An 18,954-nucleotide genomic window follows, 5' to 3' on the forward strand; every position below is an offset into this window, starting at 1 on the left:
GGGAAGATCCATTTTCTCTTCCCAGATCCTTAGGGTTTTTCTCGGTGTGAAAGATGCTTCAAAGATAGCAAAGGAGAACTCTTCTAACAAGTAACATTTCACTGTATTTTCTTAGGATTATATTAATTCTATCACCTGTTGCAGTGTTTGGCTTCTTGCGAGAATTTAATGCATTTTATTATAAGTTACTAAGACCTCATGAGTGGAAATTGTATAATTTTTGTGCAAACAAAATAGCATCTCTTCCACCTGGATCCACTCTGGTTATGCTAACATGCAAGGAGGGCCTTGTAAGATGTGGTCTTTACACCCAGGGAAATTATGGCTGCTGTGCAATGGAGAAAAATGGCACCAAATCCCAGAGAATCCTACTTGGCCTGGTATCCGTGAGCTGTTACCTGCTAGACCAAGTGCTGCAGAATACTTAAATAGGACTGTCAGAAAAAAAAAAAATAATAAATAAATAAATAGGACTGTCAGGAAGCCGTGCAGGCAGAAAGATACTGAGCAATCCTGGAGAAGTGTTCATGGATGGCAAAGCCCGTCACTGCATTTTAGGACCACAGCACGACAGCTCTTCCTGTGGTCTGCAAACTCTCCTGCATGACCCTGTCACCCTCTCCCCCTCCCGGCTAGCAGCCGGCTCCCACCTCGAGTTTCGTCCCCCATGTCCCTTCCTTCCTGACACTTCCCCTTCATAACATCTTCATTTGGAGATTTATTGAATGCCATCTGTTCTGGTCTGATAACTTCAAAAGGACACATAGTAGGTACTTAAATAGCTGTTGGATTGGTTCAGGTTATGGAAACTTTATATTTTGGCCTTCCTCAGATGAAGCCTTTTGGACACATTTTCTGGTAGAAGCAGAGGCAGGTTCAGTGACTTTTGTATGAGAAGGAGTTGGTGCTGCTCTAGATTCTCCTCTATACGATTAGTCATGTTTACTTCAAAATTCCTCTCAGCAAGGTCACTACCGTTCTTCTTCCTTCTCTACCTTCTCCCCAATTTTAAATTAAACATGAAGTTGATCTTTGTCATTCAAACGTTTTGGTTTTGAACCAGCCTTTTAAAATTTAATTTGTATTCCCTTAATTCTTATCAAAAACCTTTAATTCGGGGAGATGTGAAAACATGGGTGGTTTTCAAAATTTTATTTAAATTCTAGGTGGTTAACATACAGTGCAGTGTTAGTTTCAGGAGAATTTGGTGATTCATCACTTACCTTCAACACCCAGCGTTCATCACAAGTGCCCTCCTTAGTACCCATTACCATCTAGCCCACCCCCCATCCACCTCCCTCTGGCAACCCTCAGTTTGTTCGCTATCCTTAAGGGTCTCTTGTGGTTTGTTTTCCTCTCTCCCCCACTTCCCATATGTTCATCTGTTTTTTCTTAAACTTGACATAGGAGTGAAATACTGGTCTTTCTCTGACTTACTTTGCTTATTAGCATAATACACTCTAGCTCTATCCATGTTGTTACAAATGGCAAGATTTCATTCTTTTTTGAGGGCTAATGTTCTATTGTGTGTGTGTCTTTATCCATTCATCAGTCGGTGGACACTTGGGCTCTCTCCATACTTGGGCTATTGTCAGTAGTGCTGCTATAAACATCAGGGTGCACATGCCCCTTCGAATCTGTGGTTTTGGGTCCTTTGGGTAAATACCTAGTAGTGCAATGGCTGGGTCGTAGGGTAGCTCTATTTTTAACTTTTTGAGGAACCTCTACACTGTTTTCCGGAGCGGCTGCACCAGTCTTCATTCACACCAACAGTGCAAGAGGGTTCCCCTTTGTCCACATCCTTGCCAATCTGTTGTTTCTTGTGTTGTTGATTTTAGCCATTCTGACAGGTGTGAGGTGGTACTTCATCGTGGAAAAACCTTAAAGTGAAATCATATCTGGTAGGAAACAAGCCTGATATAGTTGGGCACGTCCATGTGATCAAAGACAACTTTTAAAATTCAAGTAATTACGAACTGTAGGGAACAAGATACCTTCCCAAACCTGAAATTTTTAAACAAGGTTGTTTACAGTAACTTTTAAGTCAAGAGGTTCCCCTCTGGAATTTCTCAGAAAACAGAAGTTTGTATTTGATAATCTGAGCTTTATAATACACCATAAAAAGGGAGCAGCTGTCCCATTTCCATGGTCCCTGTGGGCTCCAGAGCAGCAGCACGGGCCCCCAGGGATCCCTACGGCAGACCATGCACCCCTGGGCCACAGAGTTGCCTGTAGGTTGAACTCTGGCCATCAGAGCCCTGGACCTCCCTGCCACTCCTCTCACTTTGCCACCAAAGGTAAGATTTTAACAAATCAACTGGTTTTTTGAAAATGAGTGGACTGCCTTAAGTCTACCAAGTCAGAGAAGCAGGCAAGAGGGGGCTGGACAGTACCTTAGACTTCATGGTACTGAGCCTCATCAGCACCTTTCCTCTGGAGCCAGGGATCCGAGACCTGTAGAGTCCTTCCGTGAACAGTCTTATTTGTTCTAGTGGGAAGTTAAATGTCACTAACTTCTTTGCTGCTATAGCTCAAAGAATGTCTCAGCCATGCTTTAGTCACTGAAGGATATTTGGACTTGACATCTACCTACCTTCTGCCTTTAAAACTGTCCTGCTGGGTGCCTGAGTCAGGACCTGGTACGTAGTACATAGGAACAACCATTTCCTTAAGCACCCCCCCCCCCGCCCCCCCCCCGCGCCCTCCACCTTGTGTCGAACTACATGTTTCCTATTAAAGAAAAGCCTGATTTTATTTGTTAGCTCCAAGGCTGAGATGGCGTATGGTGCTTTCTGGAAGTATTCTATTCTCTAGAAGCTCCGTTGTCCTCTGAACTTGACAACCGGAGCCAAAGGATGGGCACTTCCAAAATCTAACCTTTTGCATTGGAGCTTCTTAGTGTAAGTGCGAACACCGAGTTGCCTTCAGTCTCAGTCTCATATTCTGGGTTTACTGTATGCCTAAAACGTACAGGTTTTTACAGGATAAGCTCAAAATCTGCCAATTCTTGGATAAACCGTTCAGTCTTCTTAAAGGAGGGGGAAAGAGAAGTGGATTATAACTTCACAGATAGAAAATGTTTTCTTTTTCTTCTAGGGTTTGATTTTTGTTAAAGTTTGATACAGGGCCTGCACCTGAATTCAGGATCCAGAATGTACACTAAAGCCCCTGGCCTGGGCTACATTTCAGCATTTCCAGCTCAATGGAGCTGGTGGCTTTCTCTGGAATTGCTGCCCACATGCTCAAGTCAGACCTGAAGGTCAGTTCCCACACTGTGTCCCTGAGGGGGGGTAGATTTTTGTATGACACAGCAGTCTATAAGCACTTAGCATAAAGATGAGCCATTTTATCAAAGAATCGCCCCGTGAGGAAGTATCTGTTTAGAAATCTGGATTTTTATTTTATATTTTTTAGTTAAAAAAATTTATTTATCCTTGGGGCACCTGGGTGACTCAGTTAAGCATTCAACTCTTGATTTCAGCTCAGGTCACGATCTCATGGTCATGAGATTGAGCCCTGCATCAGGCTCTGTGCTGGGCGTGGAGCCTCTTTAGGATTCTCTCTCTCCCTTTCCCTCTGCCCCTCCCCTGCTCAAGCTCTCGCCCTCTCAAAAAAAAAAATTACTCTTTTAAGTAGGGTTCATGCCCAGTGTGGGGCATGAACTCATGACCCGGAGATCAAGAGTCTCATGCTCTACTGACTGAGCCAGCCAGGCACCCCTTAAATTGAGATTTTTAAATGCAAGCTATCACTCACCTGAAATGAGACTTGTACACTGTGCCCTTCAAATCACAAGATACAAACTAGGAGGGGAGCATCAGGACTTTATATTAGTCTGTAATTTCAGCTTATACTGCATGAAATATAGAATCTAGCACATGGGAGATGGCAGTTAGTGATAGACATGGGAATTAGTGCCTTTACCTACCCGATCCTTCTCCCCACAAAATTCTTAGACAAGCGAAAGCAGAGACTGACAGTGAAAGAAGTGTAGGTACCATCTTACAGTCATTTGGGGATTCTGTCCCGAACACCACTGCAGACCTCAGGTTAGCTGGGTTGGAGCATCTAACTCACTTGAGCAGATTATAGAGTCTCTTATCTATAAGCTTTATCAAACCATCTAGAACAATCTGGTTCCATCAGGGCAGGCCACACTCCATTTTATCACAGACAAGAACAAGTAACAGAGGCAGGGTGAGCAGGAGAGGGAGAGCCCTTGTGACTTCTAATTAGAAATGAATGAAGCAGCTGGGAACAGGGAGGCTATTTTCAAATACTCTATGGGCTATGCTGCTGAATAGAGAAGGGCTACACTTGTTCAGTAGAGCTCAAGAAGCAGGAGGAGAAACCACCAGTGGACCGTTCTGGCTCACTGTGGAGCTCAGATGGACCAGCCTGCCTCCTGAAGCGGACAGCTCCCTATTGCCTTGCAAGGGCCCAGGGGGCTTGAGGCTCCACTAGGTGGGACTGCCATGGTGGCTGGGACGCCCCACTATTGAACATTTCCCACACCACACTCATCAGGAGACCATATGGAGACCTTAAGCAATCATGATTTCCCATTCTCAGCTCAGCCCCACTGAATCAGCTTCTTCAGGGGATGGGATTCAGATGACACTGAAGTCTCTTCCATTACGGAGATCTGATTTAGAATAGCTGGAGAGTTTTTGAACATTTACTATTCCTATTCATCTATTATTAATACACGGCAGGAAAACAAACTTCATATTCTTAACTTAGTTTCCATTGAAGTGACTACTTTTATACTTCTTGTTTATACTTATTTTGAAGGCATACAAAGCTCAGTAAGTCCATGAATATAATTTTGTGAAATAAAAATTAGAAACATTAAGAAACTACAAATGCAGCATAGGATGAAAACATCATACTGTTTAAGATAAATGATTACAGTACCACACAACTTGCATTTAAAAATAAGTTATAAATGGGCTTAATTTTTTTTATTATTCAGTGGTAACCACAAGTCCTTTTTTCTTAGAGGAAAAAAACACAAAACAGCTTTCTTTCATTTTAAATGCACTTTGAGAATAAGCAAATATGGGTGCACAACGAGCTGGAATACACAGACACAGATGGTTTGATAAATCCCCCTGAGAACCAGCTAGTCAGGTATGTTCTTCTACTGGGCTATCTGGCAAAATATCACTTTAATGGGTGAAAACCCAGGGTCTTAAGCAATAAGGAAAAAGAAATCTAGTTTTAAATACTCAATGGCCATTTTTTATATAACTTAAACGTATTCAATACATTAACTGCATGTATTTTTAAATATTATTTAAATTGAAGAATATGTCACTGATCTTTAATGAAATTTCCAAAAGCCTTGGCAGTAGTTCCACACTTCCCCAGCAAGTGGCAGATTTCTTGAAATACTTTCGTCGTCTTTCATAAGCCAGTGCTAGAGTTCATCATGTGTCAAAACTGTAGAGGAGGAAAGTTTATTTAGTGATTGAAATCTTAAATATCAAATGAGCTCAAATGTCACCCAAATCATAGGTGCTGGCTGAGGATCCTTTTGTTTGGTTAGTACCTTTTTGCTTCATTATTAGTTGTTTGTACATTACTGTATCATAAGTACTTACATTTTACCACCTAGAAGGGAGCTTTCATGAGTCTATGAGGACAAGGACCATATCTTTGTTATCTCTGTTATCTCTAAAGCCTAGCACACTGGCATTTTGAAGCCTTGAAAAATACGTATTTATTACTCACTATGCACAAATAGCCTTTCACTAATGTAATGGAACAACAAAGAGCAGAAGCCATATATGGTCTCCTTCTGTGATGGGAAGAGAGAGCAGTCAAATACTGATTTAGCTGATACAAATGCGAGGATCAGTGAAGACTATCAGAGACCAAAATGGTTTCTTTTGTATTACTGAGCTGTCACATACTAACTGATTTTAAAACACTGAGAATTCAGAATATTTTCAGGCAGAAATGAATTAAAGTACAATGTAAATGCATCCTATTCCACAATTTGAGATGGTAGACTATGTTTCTTCTTCACCAAATTTCACCTGAGAGAAAATGTAAAGGGAATAATAAAAATGAGCGTAGGGAAGACATTAATTAAGATGTGATTGCCCCCTTCAAAAATAATCAATAGAAGATAAAGTAAAAAAAAATTTCCCTGAACAGAGAAAAAAACTAGGTAATAGAAAATATAACCACAGAAATACAAAGGATCCTAAGAGACTACTATGAACAATTATACACCCAAAAAAAAACCAGGGACAATCTAGAAGAAATGAATAAATCCCTAAAAACATACAACTTACCATGAATATACTGTCTCATGAAGAAATAGAATACTTTAACAAACCTGAGACTGAATCAGTAATCAAAACCTCCTGAGAAACAAAAGTCCAGGACCAAAAGGCTTCACTGGTGAATTCTACCAAACATTTAAGGAATAATACCAATCCTTCTTAACTTTTCCAAACAACAGACAGAGAAGGACACATCCGAACTCATTTTATAAGATCAGCATTAACTGGATTCCAAAACCAGAAAAGTGTACTTTATAAGAAAAGAAAATTACAGGCCAATATTCCTGATAAATAAAAATGCAAAAATCCTCAAAATATTAGCAAACTGAATTCAACAATACATTAAAAAGATCACACACCAAGATCAAGTGGGATTTATTCCAGAGATGCAAGGATGGCTCAATATCCACAAATCAATCAACATGATAAACATCAACAATATGAAGGATAAAAATCATCTCAATGGATGCAGAAAAAGCATTTGAAAAAATTCAACATCCATTTATGACAAAAACTCACAACTAAGTGGGTATAAAGGGACTGTACCTCAATGTAATAAAGGCCATATATGACAAGTCCACAGAAAACAAACATTATATTCAACGGCAAAAAGTTGAAAACTTTTCCTCTCAGATCATGAATAAGAATGCCTACCCTTGCCCCTTTTATTCAATATACTATTAGAAGTACTAGCCATAGCAATTAGGCAAGAAAGAAAATGCATCCAAGCTGAATAGACATAAACTGTATTTGAAGATAACATGATATTATATAGAAGAAACCCTAAAGACCACCAAAAAAACTGTTAAAACTATAAATGAATTCAGTAAAGCGGCAGGACATAAAATCAATATACAGAAATCTGTTGTGTTTCTATACACTGATACCAAACTATAAGAAAGAAAAAGAAAATAATCTATTTACAATTGTATCAAAAAGAATAAAATACTAGGAATAAATTTAACCAAGGAGGTGAAAGACCTATACCCTGAAAACTCTAAGACACTGATGAAGACACAAATAAACGGAAAGATATTCCATGCTCACGGACTGGAAGAATTAATATTGTTAAAATGTCCATACTATCCTAAGCAACCTATAGGTTCAATGCAATCCCTATCAAAATTCCAATATCATTTCTCACAGAAATAGAACAAGAAACTTTAAAACTTATGAAGAACCACAAAAGACACCAAATACCAAAGTAACATAGAGAAATGATGAAGCTGGAGGCATCAGGGTCCCTGATTTAAAACTGTATCACAGGAGTGCCTGGGTGGCTCAGTCATTAAGCATCTGACTTCGGCTCAGGTCATGATATCATGGTTCGTAAGTTGGAGGCTTGCTTTGGGTGAGCTCGAGCCCCACTTTAGGTGAGCACAAACTCTGCTTCAGTGAACACGAACTCTGCTTTGGGTGAGCCTCACTTCTCTCTGCCCTTTGTGGGAAGATTCTCTCTTTCTCCCTCTCCAAAAAAACAAAACAAACAAACAAACAAAAAAAAAACCCAAGAAAACTATATCACAAAGCTACAGTAACCAAAACAGTTTGAGATTGCCATAAAAACAGATACACAGGTCACTGAAACAGAATGATGGGCACTTATGACAAAGAAGCCAAGAATAGGCAATGGGGAAAGTACAATTTCTTCAATAAATAGTGTTGGGAAATCTGGACAGCCACATGCAAAAGAATGAAACTTTGCCCCATTCTTACACCAAACACAAAGATTCACTCAAAATGGATTAAAGACTCAAATGTAAGACCTGAAATTATAAACCTCCCAGACGAAAACATAGGCAGTAAGCATCCTGATATCAGTGTTGGCAATGATTTTTTGAATTTGTCATCAAAAGTAAAGATAATAAAAGCAAAAGTAAACAAATGGGACTACATGAAACTAAAAAGCTTCTGCAGATGAAAGAAACTATGTATCTGATTAGGGGGCAATATCCAAAATATATAAAGAACTCATACAACTCAATAGCAAAAATCTAAACAATCCAAGTAAGAAAATGGACAGAGGCTGTGAAGAGACATTTTCCCAAAAAAGATAAACAGGTCAAAATCACTAATCATAGGGAAATGAAAATCAAAACCATAGTTAACATCTTGTACCCGTAGAATGGCAATTATCAAAAAGACAACAACAAGAGTTAGCAAGGATGTGGAGTAAAAGGGAACCCTTGTGCACTGTTGATGGGAATGTAAATTGCTGCAGCCACGATGGAAAACATATGGCAGTTCCTCAGAACATTACACAAAAAGAAGGAAATGCTACCCTTTGTACAACATGAATGGACCTTCAGGGCATTATGCTAAATGAAATAAGTCAGAGAAAGACAAATACTGTATGATCTCACTTATATAAGGAATCTAAAATAAAACAATACTGAGCTCACACACACAGAGAATAGATTAGTGGTTGTCAGAGTGAGGTTGAGGGATGGATAAAATAGGTGAGGGGTCAAAAGGTACAAACTTCTAGTTATAAAATAAGTAATAGGGATGTAATGCACAGCATGGTGATTATAGTTAACACTCTATGGTATACTGAAAGTTGCTAAGAGACCTTAAAAGTTCTTATCACAAGAAAAACAAATTTTATAAGTATCTATAATTTCACAATATACAAATAATGAATGTTACATGCTTGAAATGAATATTATAGCTATCATATCTTAATTTAAAAAAAGGAAAAATAAAGAATAATAGGTCATGACCAAGCTGAATTTGTTTCTGGAACGAACACAGGAAATTTCAATATTAGTAAATCTATTAATATAGTCTATTATATTAATAAATCAAATATAAAAACCAAGCAGTTGCTTCTATTTTTGTTGAGAATGTGGTTGATAAAATGCAACCTATTCTTGATAAAAACACTTATTAGAACAGGAATCAATGGATATTTCCTCAACATAAATTTTTTAGTCCAAAGCCATTATCTTAACAGGGAAACACAGAAGGTTGGCCAAACAAAGTGAGAAAAAGAAGCTAATATTTAACATCATATTAGATATATCAACCAAAGCAATTAGACAAGAAAAAGCAATGTGAGGTATAATGATTAGAGGAAAAACCATTTTTGTTTGCAGATAAGATGTATGTAATCCTAGGGGAAAAAATTCAAGAGAACCAACTGAAATATTACTATAAATAATAGGGGGATTCAGTATGATCATAAAGATTCATAAGCTGAAAACAATAATCTACCACAAACAAATACCAGTAAGATACACTGTAAGAGAAAATCCCATTTATAATAATAACAAAAAGATGAAATACCTAGGGACAAGCTTAAAAAAGATATGGGTAAGACCTATATGATTAAAATGTTATGATTCTTGACAAACATAAAACTGAAACTGAACATAAAGATACATCATGTTCTTAGGTGCAAAGAACAGTTTTCACAAAGACGTCAATACTCCCTAACTTAAGTAATAAATTTAATGTAATCTTCCCTCCATCCTCTTCCCTACCCCCCACCAAAAAAGAAAAACCGAAAAATTTCTGGAACTAGATGATTCTAAAGCTTATATGGAAAAATACACAAGAATAAAAGGAAAACAACAACAAAATAGTAATGAGGGGAGATGAGCCCTACTCAGTAATAAAACATGCTATAAATCTTCTAATTAAAAAAGTATATAATAGGCACATGTATAGACAGAGATAAATGGAACAGGATAAAAAATGTGCCAAATGAGACAGAAATAATGCAGGAATTTAGTGTATGATAAAGGTGGCAACACAAATCTCTGAAATAAAGACCATCAACTTTTTTCCAGTATTGGACAATAATCCTCTAGAAAAAATGAGCAAAGGATAAAAATAAGCAGTTGAAAAACAGAATTACAAATGTCCCTGAAACATATGACCAGATTCTCAACTCCATTCATGTTACAGGTTGAACTGTGTTTCTCCAAAATTCATATGATGGAACCCTAACCTGCAGGACTTCAGAATGTGACCTTATTTGGAGACAGTCTTTACAGAAGTAATAAGGTTAAAATGACATCACCAGGGTAGACCCTAATCCAACATGACTAGTGTCCTTGTAGGATGAGGAAATCTGCCCAGAGACATATACAGAGAGAAGACAATGTGAAGAGATGCAGCGAGAAAGTGGCTACCTACAAGTCAAGAGAAGGCCTGGGACAGATCCTCCCTCACTGCCCTCAGGAAGGAACCAACTCTAAAGACACTTTGATCTTGGACTTCAAGCTTCTAGAACAGTGAGACAAAAAATTTCTTCCGTTTGAGTCAGCTACTTTGTGGTACTGTGTTAGAGCACCCCCAGAAAACTAATACAGCTTATAATAAGAGAAATGCAAAAGTTATAAAACAAGGCCTACTATAGCCTTAAAAATGATTGCTTGTGTTTGAGTAAAAGAGGTCTTCCAATTTTATTCTTTCTATATATAGTACTTCCATGTTGTTTTCATGTTTATAACAGACTTACATTTGTAATTCAAAATTAAGTAAAAAATCCAAAAATCTTTTGTAAAACTTATTTTTACACATTCATAGGTATGTACACAAACATGCCATTTTTATTTAAGATGGGGCCAATTACAAATATGACTATATTTTTAACTTAAAATATGCTATCCACAAAATACATTTATCTCAATTCTCTTGAAAGACTACAATATTTCTTTGTATGTATTGACATTTATATAATCAATCTTCTATTAATGGATCAATTATTTATCAATTATTTCTATCTCACTATTAAAAACAATGGCATAACATGTGTACATATTTCTCTTATTTATTTATTTATTTATTTATTTGAAAGAGAGAATGCGTGTGCACACATGAGTAGAGGAGGGGCAGAGAGAGAGGGAGAGAGAGAATCCCAAGCAGGCTCCACACCGTCAGCACAGCCCAATGCGGGGCTCAAACTCACAAACTGTGAGATCATGACCTGAGCCGAAATCAGGAGTCAGATGCTTAACCGACTGAGCCACCCAGATGCCCCTCACTTCTCTTTTTAAATGTAAACCTGACACACATATTTTAGTTTTTATACACATTGTAAAATTTCCTTAATTTATACAGCTGCTGTATGTACGAGCATATGAGTGCTCACTTGTCAGTAACCTCACTAACTCTGGCTATTATTAATCCTTTAACTCTCTCCAATTTGGGAAGAGAAACATTTCATCCGTATGTTCTGTGCATTAAAAAATTTTGAGGCAATTGTGTAAAATTTCCTTTCTGTCTTCCTTTCCCCACCCCCTTTCTCCCCTGTTTTCTGTCTTCTTCAACTCCCTTTTAAAACAGTTGTATCACACCACTTACAGAATCTTCTTCTGAATTGAAATGGTGTCTTCAAATTATTTAAATTAATTAAAAATAGGGGCACCTGGGTGGCTCAGTCGGTTAAGCATCCGACTCTTGATTTCAGCTCAGGTCATGAGCTCACGTTGTGTGAGATGGGGTCCCACATTGGGCTTGGGATTCTCTCTCTCTCTCTCTCTCTCTCCTCTCTCTCGGCCCCTCCCCTATGCACTTTCTCTCTCAAAATAAATAAACAGTAGAAAAATAAATTCATTAACAAAACATGGATGTGTTTTAAATACTCAACCTCTCAGAAAATAACTGCATTGGTTTTGTTAAAGAATACAAAAAGATGAAACACAATTTCATGCTTATGTGAGAAAGTTTATATATAATATTTTTTTAAGTTTATTTATTTTGAGAAAGAGTGCAAGGGTGCACATGCATGTGCTTGCTCAAGTGAATGAGTGGGGGAAGGGCGGGGGGGGGGGGGGGAGAGAGAGAGAGAGAGAGAGAGAGAGAGAGAGAGAGAGAGAGAGAATGAATGAATATGAATCCCAAGCAGGCTCCACACTGCCAGCACTGAGACTGGTGCAGGGCTTCAACCCACAAACTGTGAGATCATGACCTGAAATCAAGAGTCAGACACTCAACCAACTGAGCCACCCAGGCGCCCTTATGTGTAACATTTGTATGTTTATATTTAACATTTCAGCTTCTAAAAAAAATAAAGCTGAGGGAAATAAGAATATTATTCTGAACCACTGGGAAGAATTATTGTTGAGGATTAATACAACCTGTTTGAAAGTCTCTAACACTGGAGCTCAGTGCTATTTTTAAAAAAGAGTAAAGAAAAATTGAGAGAACTAGGCACTAATGAGGAAAGAGAATTAGGAGGCAATCAAGAAGTTTACAGCAGCTTTAACAGAATATTCAACACTTACTTGTTGAAGGTTTATGTAGAGTGATGAAACGCCTAGGTAACCACATTTTAATCTTACAAATGGAAGCACATCTAGTCCAAGTCACCCTCCAGCCCTGAGGAGGTTACTAGAACCAGGAACACATGGGAAATCCATATTCCACATGGGATTAATTCGAGAGATAGGAGGTAATATTTCTAGGTTCCATATAAGTCTTTCACTAAACTTTAGGGCTTGGATTTTCATATTTGGGACATTTGGTGTAATCCTAAAGACAAGCATATTTTCTACTTTTATTTTCTACCTCTTGTGTCAGAAGGCTAATGCTTTGGCACCCATTTATGTGGTGATATGAACTGAAGTTACATCCATGGGGAATAGATTCTCTATCCATGTTTTAAATTTGTGAGTTTAAGTCCACATAAAATGAAGTTCTTAATAATATCACAAATTTTCTGAAAGAAATTCTGACCTGATCATTTACTAAAGTCACCAAGAAATGAGTTTGTAATCTATTTTAATTTCACTTCAGGCAACACATGATTCAGACACCACCATAGAATATTGACTTACTTGCATTTTTCTTCTTGTTTTCTAGGTGCTCTAACAGTTGTCGTATCTCAGTGTCATACTCCACCCATTCTGGGACAATCCTGGCAGCAGCTTTTAGCTTAGGTTCTTTTGTTTTGGGATTATTGCACTAAAAGTTTAAATAAAATTTGGTTAATGAAAAATGACTTTCCTTGTATGTTAATTATGCTTCGTTTAAGGAAGGAAGGGCGGGCGGGGGGGAGGGATAGAGGATGAACAGATCATTGTCCAGGAAAAAAGGAAATACTTGAGAACATTACTATGTCACTACAGCATACAAAATGAATTTTATAAAAAGCAGAGCCCTAAGTACTAAATATTTAAAGCACTAACAAATAAAAGTACTTAGTTTAACAGGGAAAGGATCAAGCGAAATGACAAATAACAGTTTATGTAAGCAGTAAGTATTTAATGCAAATACCTCAATCAGAAATTTAAACAAAAATTGTTTAAAAACATTCTTATGGTTAACAAGGAGTCTGTCAAACACTTCTCCAAAATGTTTTGGCAAAAGATCTAATTACATGATTATTTTGTAAAAGAACATAGCAGACTATATTAATAAGTATTCTTTTATCTTTCTTTGGACTAAAATCTGGTTTATATACTTGTGTTTTCCACAGACAAATGTTGTTAGCCTTTAGAAATTCCTCGAGTTTGTTTAGCAAAAGCATTCCCTCCCCTTCATATGCTTCTGTTCTAATTAGCAACTGTGGCGATATTAAAAATCAGTTAACTGGAACTCGTGTCAAAATACTGATAGGGTGAAATTCACAGGAGTTTATAAATCTCATGTCTAAACATATTACCTAGTCTACCTGACAGATACAGTGGAATAACGATGGGTATAGATCCTCAGTCCTCATGGTTCCAACTCTTTGCTTACTGGTAGTAAGACCCATACATTTCAGTTAACTGTGTGTGTGTGGGGGGAAGATCTTAGCTTCATCACAAGGGAGGAAGCTGAAATAAGATAATCTCTATGCTTCCACTGATATCTGACCGATGTAAACGACTCAGCGAGCAGTTGGTCCTATTATGGGGTTTCTTGGGAAATTAAGAGGTCAAAAGGCAAAGTGAACAGGAGAAGGATCTGATTCTGGATGTATGTGACGGTACAGCCGACAAGATGCTAATGTGCTGGATGTGAGGTGTGAGGAGAGAGGTCAAAGATGACCCCAGAGTGTGGGGCTTGAGCAACATGAAGAATGGAGATGCCATCGACCAAGACATGAAGGACTATGGAGGAGGACAAATGTCACAAAGTTCCAGAAGCATCCCATTTGCTCTTTACAAGACATTAATAGAGAACACATCTTGAGCTCACTTTCATGCGACATCTTGTAGTTGCCACAACTTGCTTTCTCCCTAATTCCTTATGGGAGAGCTACTGGTTATGTACGAGCCATGAGCCTATTGTCTTTTTTTTTTTTTTTTTATGTTTATTTATTTTTGAGAGAGAGGGAGAGACAGAGCATTAGCAGGGGAGGGGCAGAGAGAGAGGGAGACACAGAATCTGAAGCAGGCTCCAGGCTCCCAGCTGTCAGCACAGAGCCCGATGCGGGGCTCAAACTCACAAACTGCGAGATCATGACCTGAGCCAAAGTCGGACGCTCAACCGACTGAGCCACCCAGGCGCCCCGAGCCTGTTGTCTTAATCCCTTCCTCATCAAATATTTTCACTTCATTCCATTGTGTATTTTTTCCTATAGTATTATATTCCTGAAGTGGGAAAAGGAGATTTTCTCTGCAGAAATTAACCTTACAGGCATTATGTTCTATAAAGTAAAGATAATGGAACTATTTCCATTTTAATCCTGTCAGAAACTGTTAAAATACTGTGTTTCCCTTAGTTTTCTGTCTTACAATCCTCCCCCCCCCCCCAATCTATATTGGTGGTGCTTACATGGGTTATCATGCCCCCCAGGGGAGCTTTGGCAAGGTCTGGACACATTTTTGGGTGTCATGACTGGGGGGTGGTGGGGCACTACTGCCATCTAGTGGGTAAAGCCAGAGATGCTGCTAAACATGCTCCAGGGCCCAGGACAGCCCCCCACAATTATGAATTATATGGTCTCAAATGTCAATAATGCCCAGGTTGACTGAAACAGAGCCGAGATGGTACCATGATATTCATAAATGCTCTCATCCTCACCTTTGATACCATTAATCATGCTTTTTCCTCTTCATTGGGCCATTTCCTTGGGGTTTGTCTGCATTCCCTTAACTTTTTTCCCAAAGAAGTTGGCCCAAATTAGCATGTTCTCTCATTTTTAAGTGTTTCTGTGGGAGGGATGGCTACCTGTCCACGAAAATTTATGCCATCTTTTTTCTATGTAGACCTATCACTAAGTAGCAGCTGCCCATCTGGGAATGACATTTCTTAGTTGCCCTTACATCTAAATGTGGTCCCACAACGAATCCACCAAGGGGCCGCAGCCTTTAGGAGTCAGGAAGCATTCCTCATACTCTTTTTCTCCCCTCCAGATCAACACTACCCAACAGAAATATGATGGAATTTTAAATTTTCTCGTAGCCACATATAAAAGTATAAACGGAACAGTTGAAATAAACATACAAATATATCAAAAACACTATCAGTCAATATGTAATAAATATAAATACTATTTATATTTTTATATTCTTTTTATTGTGCTGAGTCTTCAAAATCTAGTGTGTATTTTATACTTTACAGCACATCTCAATTCAGGTCAGCCATATTTAAAAAAAATTTTTTTTCTAATGTTTATTTATTTTTGAGACAGAGAGAGACAGAGCATGAATGGGGGGAGGGTCAGAGAGAGAGGGAGACACAGAATCAGAAGCAGGCTCCAGGCTCCGAGCTGTCAGCACAGAGCCCGACGCGGGGCTTGAACTCGTGAACCATGAGATCATGAACTGAGCCGAAGTCGGACACTTAACCGACTGAGCCACCCAGGCGCCCCAGATCAGCAATATTTTAGCTCAATGGCCACGTGTGGCAAGTGGCTGCCATACTGGACAGATCAGCTTCTGATGGCTACAGATGATGACAGCACCTCAGAGGATGAAGGAGCCACAAGATGGATGGAGGCTGGTCCCATGATGGACAGGGAAGCTACTCACTGACAACACCCACTTAGATCTGGACTTAGGTGAGTGTGACACCACTGAAATCTGGGGTTTGTTATAGTTAGCTCATGTTAACCTAAGTGTTAGAGATCCCAAGGAGACCGTATGTCACTAATGTATGAGTCACAACCTTATATGTCACAGCACAACCTTAACATCTTATGAGTTATGTTCAGTAAGGTTCTTGGTCTCTCTTTAGAAAATTCCCTTGCTTTCTTCTTAACAATGCCACCTCGATTCTGCTTTCTATCACCTTTGACGGCAATCTGACAAGTTGGCGTGCTACCACTTTCCTATACATTTCTACACGTACCTAGAAAAATGTCCCTAGATTTTATTGTCCTGTCTTCTTATGTTCAAAACTGCATGAATGCTAATATTTGGATAGTTTATTTTTTAACGGAAGATCTTACAAATAATTATTTTAAACTCAAATTAGCACATAAAAACAATATGGTCAGAAAAAGAATGACGATATAACTATTAAAGACACTATAGTACTGGAATGTAAGTTCAAGATAGCTAGACAATACATTAGCTTGAAATATTTCATGTCTAGGAGAAATAGAGCATAAACTGTTTAAAACTAAAAGTTAAAAATTTTTCTCAAAAGGAAGGAAAAAAACCCCAGACATGTATAGGATAATTCAAGTAGACACATTTGGGAAAAACATTGGCAGGAGAACCAAACTGATTGTGTATTAAGATGATAGTTAATCCAGGAACATTTCAGCAGCTCATGGTCTTTCTCTCAGATGCCGCTGTGCATTAAAGAGGAACCCAGCAAGCCTGAGATCGCTATCCTTGGAAAGGCCTGCTTGCAAGGAGGGGCTTCGGCTGGCATCTGGGAACTTGGGTTTCAGGAGTGTTCCCACCATTCCTGATGAGAATGGCTCACCATGCCTAACCTGTGCCAACCACATAGTTTATACCAAACATGTGCTTTCCTTCTGGATGTTGCGAATTATAAGCTTTTAAAGTGTGAAGTGCCTGGTATGTGACAGGCAGGGGCGTGCTTATGGGACCAGCCCTCAATAAGAATCCTGGGTACTGGGTTCCTAATCAGCTTCCCTGGTAGACAACACTTCACATGTGCTGTGAAATTCCTTATAGCTTCAGGGATTAAGCTTGCCCTGTGAGGCTGCATGGGGAGAGGGCTCTTGGAAGCTGGCATCTGGTCTTCTCTGGACTTTGCCCCATACATCCTTTCCCTTTTGCCCTGTACCCACTGGAATAAAGCATAGCCATGAGTATGATGATATTCTGAGTCCTCTGAGTCCTCTTGTGATTCAGCAAACTTGGGGGTGACCTTGGGGTCCCCCAGAGACAGCCCTGTACTTGGCCAACTTAAGTAAATAGAGCAAATAGACTAAGCAGCAGTGTGCCACATGTGTGCCATTCCATTTGTAAAAGAGAAGATACTTCTATTCGAACATTTTCACATCTGCTTATACACAAATGACAACACACACGCACTCACCAGATCGATTGTTTTGGCTCTCTGTTTGGATTCATCGTCACACCAGGTTTCACACCACAGCCAGTCTTGAGGAAGAGACTTAATGGCCACTTGGTAAATCATATTATTGGGAAGATCCTATAGAAGAAAAATGATTTAAACACAGAGGTATAGAAATTAGAGTCAGAGGGAATGAGGTTGATGAGGCCAATTAAATTAAAAACGGGTCCGAAGAATCATATGCAGATCTAAAATATCTATTTGAAAAAAATTTTAACGCTTATTTTTGAGAGAGAGAGTGTGCACGCACATGAGGGGGAGGGGCAGAGAGAGAGAGAGAGAGAGAGAGCGCGAGGGTGAGAGGGAGACACAGAGTCTGAAGCAGGCTCCAGGCTCTGAGCTGTCAGCACAGAGCCCGACATGGGGCTCGAACTCACACCGTGAGATCATGACTGGAGCCAAAGTCAGATGCTGAACCAACTGAGCCACCCAGGTGCCCCTAAAATATCTATTTTTAAGCTAGTAAACATTTAATCTGACTCAACCATCTTGTGTCATGATGAATCCATGCCCTAGAACTATGCCCACAGCTGCGCTGGACTTCACCCCTCGTGTCAGGAATGGAGCGGGAAGCCCAGAAACCCACCGCTCTTCACTGCCCCAAGCGGATAGCCTCAATGCCTCTGCCTGACCTGAAACAAGGCGACCGATCACCCACACCGTGCCTGCTCTTGCTGTTTATGGCTGCCATCGCTGTGCTCTCCAGATTTGGAGGTGACCTTTCGTGTCCCTGTTAGGAAACAATGCTCCAGGAGAATTCTCACATTTCTGCATGCTCGGGGCTTTCTAAGTAAAGACTGCTGGCACCTGCGTTAAAGGAAGTTTAAATGGCAAATGAGCCTCACAGGTGACAAAGCCCTGAATCATGCCCACAATCATGTGAGTGACCGACCCAGTCAAGTCTTCAGATTAGATGGCAACCCCTGGGTCCACAAAGACTTCAGCGTTGTGAGAGACTGCAGCAGAATGCCCAGCAATGTCAGACCCAGATTCCTGACCCACAGTTACTGTAAGTGGCTAGGTTTTCAGGTAAGTCATTAGGTAGCAACAGATAATGAATACAAGATTGTTGTGGGATTTGGATTTGACAAACAAAGCTGCTACTATTCATGCACAAGTATTTGTGTAGACATATGCTTTCATTTCCCTTCAAAGAGAATAACTGGTCATATGGTAGGTTTAAGTTTAAATTTTAAGAAAACCCCAAACTGTTTTCCAAAAT

The 18,954-nt window shown here is 39.2% G+C and overlaps 1 protein-coding gene across 4 annotated transcripts in view; it reads right to left on the reverse strand.

The window, feature by feature from the left end:
* Positions 1–4,949: 4,949 nt before the first annotated feature.
* The window catches only part of UGGT2 (UDP-glucose glycoprotein glucosyltransferase 2), a 192,566-nt gene continuing 178,561 nt past the window's right edge, over positions 4,950–18,954 (reverse strand). For 3 of the 4 annotated variants that reach the window (XM_049647155.1, XM_049647154.1, XM_049647157.1), the window contains 3 exons: positions 17,694–17,810; positions 13,085–13,211; positions 4,950–5,445 (listed from right to left, as the gene is read on the reverse strand). In XM_049647155.1, coding sequence (XP_049503112.1) covers positions 5,423–5,445; positions 13,085–13,211; positions 17,694–17,810 — 267 coding nt within the window. In that variant the 3' untranslated portion in view covers positions 4,950–5,422. Of the gene's footprint in view, positions 5,446–13,084; positions 13,212–17,693; positions 17,811–18,954 lie in introns of those variants that run through there. The other variant, XM_049647156.1, reaches the window with a different exon arrangement.

This window comes from Panthera uncia, assembly GCF_023721935.1.
Source record: "Panthera uncia isolate 11264 chromosome A1 unlocalized genomic scaffold, Puncia_PCG_1.0 HiC_scaffold_16, whole genome shotgun sequence".
In the NCBI taxonomy this organism is placed as follows: domain Eukaryota; kingdom Metazoa; phylum Chordata; class Mammalia; order Carnivora; family Felidae; genus Panthera; species Panthera uncia.